The sequence below is a fragment of the Pygoscelis adeliae genome, unplaced genomic scaffold, assembly GCF_000699105.1.
Source record: "Pygoscelis adeliae isolate BGI_AS28 unplaced genomic scaffold, ASM69910v1 Scaffold282, whole genome shotgun sequence".
NCBI lineage: Eukaryota > Metazoa > Chordata > Aves > Sphenisciformes > Spheniscidae > Pygoscelis > Pygoscelis adeliae.
Window position 1 is genome coordinate 4,206,646 of NW_008824352.1, and position 5,794 is coordinate 4,212,439.

A 5,794-nucleotide genomic window follows, 5' to 3' on the forward strand; every position below is an offset into this window, starting at 1 on the left:
GGTTGATGTCCCAGCTGGACGCGGCACCAGCCCCGAGGTTGGGACAGCACTGGGGGTTTGGGAGGCTGAAAGCATCAGTGCCATTTTGGAGCTTGCAGCCTCTTCCCTTTCCCTCCGGACCAAGAACTCTCCCGGGGCCGAGCCGGGCTCCCTGGGTTTCTTCCCTGGGGATGCCCCTCCTGGGATGGCAGCACGAAGCTGTGATGGGCTCCTTCCTCCAGCCAAAGCACCTCAGCACATCCCCACTGGTGTGAGAGCCCAGCGTGGCCAACATCCCTTCTGGCACCATTGCCCCACAAACCAGCCGCCGAGGGGCTCTGGTGTTTCGGGATGACGATGGACATGGCAGATCCCCACGCAGAGGCTTTTCTCGCACACACGGATCTGTGCGCCTGAGAGGACACCTCTGCAGAGGCGTGAGGGTTTATCTAGGCTGTCTTTCAGGCTCTCTCTGGGGCACGTGTTTCCCACCTTCTGCCAGGAGAAGGTTTTTTTCCAAAGCTTAATGCGTCCCATTCGAGGAAGGTTTCTCCTGCTGTCTTGCCATTTCTGTTCCTTTGTCCTTTCTCTCCTTGCTGTACCTACCCTTTTCTTCCTCCCTGTCTTCCTTGCTTTTTCAAAACCTAAGCTCTCTGCAAGGGTATCAGCTCAGCCTTCTGCCTTCTCTCTACTGCAGTTAGGCACTATTTTCCATTGCTCAAGGCAAACCTTGAAAAACATGACAACACCCCCGCTTTGCATCAGTTGTTAGTCATGTGGGATGTCTAAGGGGGGTCAGACAGAGGCCAGGGGTGTGTCCAGAGGTGAGGGGCAGCCTTGCCCTGCAGGTGCTTGGCTGGGCTCCCGGGAATGAAAACACTACACATCTTCAGTAGATGCTATTGAAGGTTGTTTTTTTTTTTCTTAGAGAAATAGAAACGCCCAGGAAGAGCAAAAGGAATGGGGTGCTGCCAGGTGGGTGAACAGCCAGCCGACACAGAGGGGCCAGGCCAGGCTGACCGCAGCGACAGGCAGGATTGCCCTCGCCAATGGCTGAAGTCCCTCCCTGGCGGATGTAAAACCCTGCCAGCGATGGGCTGTAGCAGCACTGCTGCCGGGAAGGACCAGGCACCGCAGCGGTCACCGCTTCTTGGTGGCTTTCTGATAGACCAGTACAGCCACATGCACCTACAGCAGAAAAAGGAGGCCCCCTGATAGAGGTGAGCCCTGGAAGAGAGCGTAGAGCAGAAACCCGCCGTGGCCAGGTATGCACTATATGTTACCAGTGCTTTTCCTACAGGTCACTGAAGCCCTTAGAGTGGTTTTACACGCCAGGCTGCTTACGGGAATTGTGTGCCTCGTGTGGGGTGGGAGACCCTCCGAAAGGGCAGCTTTGCTTGCAGACAAAGTGCTTGCACGTCCCTCTTGGTTCGCCTCACACAGCTTGTCTTCCCCATCACCAGGACACCTGGCTCCTCGTGTGGCTGCCAGGCCTGGGCGACAGTGCTAGCAGGACCTGAGCGAGGTGGCTTTGAAGTGTCTGGATAGGTCTCCAGGTAGGGCAGACCCCACCGTACCCAGCTAGAAGTTACCACTTAGTGCAAAGAGAGGTACAAGCCAAGCCGCAACTTAGCTCAAACCCCCTTGAATTTGCCTGGAGTTTTGGGTTGGGTCAAATTGGGTTTTTTAGGTGCCTTCTTTCCTGAGCTAGCAAAGCATGTCCCCAGCGCTGCAGTCGCTTGTCTCCCCCACTTCAAGAGGGCAGGGAAGGTGTCTCCAAGGCTCCTTGCCTCCTCCTGCGATGTGAGAGCTGTCTTTCTGGCCCATGGGTGCGTGAGACGAGGGCTGGTGGAGCTCATTCCTGCAGCAAATGCCACCTTCTCCCAAAACGCATGGCCCTTCAGAGGGCAATGGGAGCAGTTTGCTCTGGCGGGGGTATTTCTCCTTCCTCAGCACAGCTAAAACCCAGCTCGGAGGAGCCCGTGCAGCAGGGAGAGGCCAGATGCTCTTTATTGGTGGGTTTAACATGGACCTGCTTCCTTCACATGCACAGTGAATGAGGGAGGACCTCCAGATGCGGCACAGACATCATCACTCTTGTTCTTCACTGAGGTCTCAACGGGCCAGGTGGTTGTGGATGGGAGCACTGCCTTACAGACCTTCAAATGTTGGTTGATTTTTCACCACCTGTGTCATGGGATGGGAAAAGGAGGGGGAAGCAATGATCTGCAAGCAAAAATGTTAATTTGTAAATAGGGAAGAGTCTGGAAGAGTTTACTGTTCTGTAGAATAAATTAATTTTATTTAAAAAAAAAAAGGGGGGGACTTGTTAAACAAATGGAGAACTTGAGTTCCAGTTTTAAAATAAAATCACTTGCAAAAAGGACAGTACATGAGCATGAGCTTGGGGCTTTGCTGGATTTGCTACATAAAAAGAAAAAAGAGAGCAGGGGCCAGGATGCTGTCATGTCGGATGTGTGTAGACCTCATTGCTACCTCAAGGCAGTTGGGGCTGGGCTCTGCCCGCCTCTGCCCGATGGAGCTGGTCTAGTGCACCGAGGATGGAGGAGAGAGGTATTTTTCACACTGTTGAGCAGAGGGAGGTGGAGGACGGGTCCAGGCTGCGCAGGGCAGTTTCCTCTCCTCCCAGTCTGTTATTTTCTTTGTCTGGTTTGTCACTGGTGCAAGTCGGAACGCCTCCATCCCTGAAGCAGCACAGATAATAGTGAATTAGCAGCCCAGGGGAGTGAAGATGCACCTCCCTTGCCAAAGGCCTGTGCTAGCCTCTCCTAGCTGCCGAGTTCCCCGTAGCGTGTCGTTCCTCCCTCCTGTGCCTTCGTCTCTCCTGGGAGGCAGTGCCTCACACTCTGCCGTTGTATGTCTTTCTAGTGTGCTCTCCTCTGCTGAGCATCCCCCTGGAAAACTGGTACGTTATTCCAGACTGTACTGTCACAGCTAAGCAGCGTGACAGACACGGCTCCCAGACGCAGCTAACACATGGCTTTTGGGGGGGTGGAGGGAGCCGCTCAGCTCTGTAATCAGGCCACGGTTGTGTCATGATCCGTTCACAAAACATTCCCTCCCCAAAAGGCTCCAGAGCCTGTTCGCCGGTCCTGGAGAGTTCATCCATCAGGAGCTGGGGAGGTGACAGCCCTTCCGTATGGACAACTCCTCCGTTGCCCGCAAGGCAGGCAATGAGGGCTGTGCCTGCGGGACAGCTGCTCCTCCTGCCTCACCGTAAGCCGTTCACACCTCAGCATATTAGCAAATTGACTAATTAAGGCATTAGTCTTGCTGGAAAACATGCTTTCCTTTCCTTTCACAGGGTTCCTGGGAGGGCAGGGGCAGGACGCAGAGATCTAGTACTGAAACAAGGGGAAAGCAGCCTCAGTGAGCGGGCTGGGCTGGATTGTGTGCCAGCGATCCCCTCTGCCCGGGGACGGAGCAGGACTAGTCCCCAGCATCCAGCAGGGATGCTGGCACTGAGCTGCACCCTGGCAGATACTATGAAGAGGGCAAAAATGTGAAGGGATTTCAGCAGCACAGCCTTCCACGCTTCATGCAGGTGTCTGAGCTGTCATGGCTGCTCCTGCCTGCCTGACACGTAGGGTCTTTCTCAGCAAAGGCTCACAGTGCTTCCAGAAGGATCCCTTTGGTAAGACAACTCCTCAGAATGCCATTGCTCTGGAACACAAATGAGCTTCTTTGATAAGGGAGCTGAATTTTGTGTTTGGTTTGCACTGACATATGAAAACACTTCCCTGTTCTAATGCAAATCCCCTGCCCCAATAAGCCCAGTTCTGCCCGGACCCCAGCCCAGCACTCTGATTTCACAGGCTTTGTATTTTTTAATGGCATGATGAAATACTTCCTATTTTTGTATGACCCAAGTAATGGTCTTGTCCCCCCTCTCCAGATAGCTATATTTTAAAAGTAATACATGCATAATACATCAAGAGTCTGCACCAATTCCCGAGACATGTAGTTGGAGAGTGAGATGCTCCCAGGTTTCTTTCCCCACGCTGTTTGCGTGGGCTCTGTTGGATGACAGGCAACTGCCTGTTGTTTCCCAGGGCTGTGAATTGTTGCTGGCACAAGCCACGCTTTGGGCAAGGGAATCGAGCTGCCCAGCTGCTCCCCGCAGCCCCTGGGCTGTCGCAATGTCTGCAGGCACGGCTGCCATCCTGCCTTCCTCCTGGGGGGACTGGCATGAGAGTGCCGAGACCTGACAGCTCATCACTCACACCCCCGCTTTTGGAAGCTGCGTTTTGGAGAGGTGGCCGTGACAGCAAGGAGGAAGAAACAGGGTGACACCTTATGGGCTAGTGAGCTAAACTGGCCTGTGTTGTGCTCAGGACTGAGCAGAACGGAGGGAAGAGGATACTCAGTCAATTTGCAGCAACGCAGCTCCTAAAACCCATTCTGCAGTGACTGAGAGGGGACAGGGGCACGTACCTGCCCCGACCTCTGCAAATGGAGCTGGTGTCTCCCTGGTAGGGGCTGAGTACGGGCTGGCACTATCAGGTTTCTGTCCTGGTGGGCTGAAGAGGACCCAAGCCTGGGAGGGCTGCGGACACAGGAGCTTGCAAGCTGGGAGACAGCATGGGGGAAGCTGTTTGCATTGCTCCAGCCAGGGCTGCGGCTGAAAGGATGTCTTCCAGGGCCAGCGTGGCCAGCTGGGAACTCGGCCAACCCTAAATTCACACCATTCTTTTACAAATCAGTTTGGTAAGACAAACACGAGGCATAAACTAGTGCGATTTCCATAGCAACATTAGTAGAGGTTGAAAAGTCTTTTGTAAAGAGCGCTGAACCTGAGGATCAGCTCTGATTTTCTTCACAGAAGGGGGAAGAGCATGGGGGCTTAATGAATTCAGGTCATACAAATGACCCATAAATCTCAGAAGGAGCCATTTCCAACCTCTCTGTTCCCCTTTCTGTCACCCTCTCCACATGCACAGCACGAAGCCGTCTGAAACCCGGAGCCCAAATTCACCGCTCCAGCTTATCTCCATAAACTACACAAAGGCTTATGCCCCTCTTCCATTGCAGCTGACCTTTACTAGCTAATTCTCTGACGCACACGCCGCCCGAGCACATGCCATGCCATTTCTGTAGGGCCACAGCGGCTTGACAAGAAATTTGGCTTGCAGAGGAAACCTGTACCGCAGCCAGCTCCGGCTCCTTTTCCCCACTCACGGCTTCCTCCGGCCCCATCAGACAAGCGTGGATCTGGGCATACCAGCCCTGAGCTGGTCCAGGCACCGTTCCTGCAAAGCCCAGATGTGAATACGAACGCAGAGGGTGCAGTGTCCCCCTCACGACCTGCCCGCCTCTCCCAGCACTCGGCGAGGCCGCGCCGTGGGGAATCGTGCTGCCGTTCATCACTGTCAGCGGACAAAGCCTGCGGGCAGCGCGGGCAGCGCTGGTTAATTACCAAAGTGACACGAACAGATGGTGCAGGCAGCCTGCCGGGGAGGCACTAGGAAGTCCCGTATCGCTTACACCGTCACGGGGATGGGATTTGGCAGGGCTGAGGGTGCCAGCGCGAAATGCGCTGAATTTTCACCCTCCTCGGGGCCGTGCTGTCGGGGCCGAGCCTGGAGCCTGGCCAGAGCGCAGCAGATGCCGGAGCTGCCTTGCTATCGGGTCCCGCGGGGGACGGGCCGCGCTCGCTGCAGCCTGGAGATCGTGCTTGGGTGGACAGGGGAAATCGGAGCTCCGGCAAACGCAGCTTTCGGGGGATGCGGGCCCCACGGCACGGCTGGGACCCGGGAGAAGCGAGGCAGGGGCCCACCTCAGCCCCCAGCAAGGC

The 5,794-nt window shown here is 55.3% G+C and overlaps 2 protein-coding genes across 2 annotated transcripts in view; both read left to right on the plus strand.

Annotated features, from left to right (window-relative positions):
* Nucleotides 1-3,127, plus strand: part of SH2B2 (SH2B adaptor protein 2) — a 16,613-nt gene extending 13,486 nt beyond the window's left edge. Inside the window, exons 9-10 of the mRNA XM_009319328.1 lie at nucleotides 2,869-2,905; nucleotides 3,070-3,127. Coding sequence (XP_009317603.1) covers nucleotides 2,869-2,905; nucleotides 3,070-3,127 — 95 coding nt within the window. The remainder of the gene's footprint in view (nucleotides 1-2,868; nucleotides 2,906-3,069) is intronic.
* A 12-nt stretch (nucleotides 3,128-3,139) lies between these two features.
* Nucleotides 3,140-5,794, plus strand: part of PRKRIP1 (PRKR interacting protein 1 (IL11 inducible)) — an 11,785-nt gene continuing 9,130 nt past the window's right edge. The window contains exon 1 of the mRNA XM_009319329.1: nucleotides 3,140-3,216. Within this exon, the coding sequence (XP_009317604.1) occupies nucleotides 3,140-3,216 (77 nt within the window). The remainder of the gene's footprint in view (nucleotides 3,217-5,794) is intronic.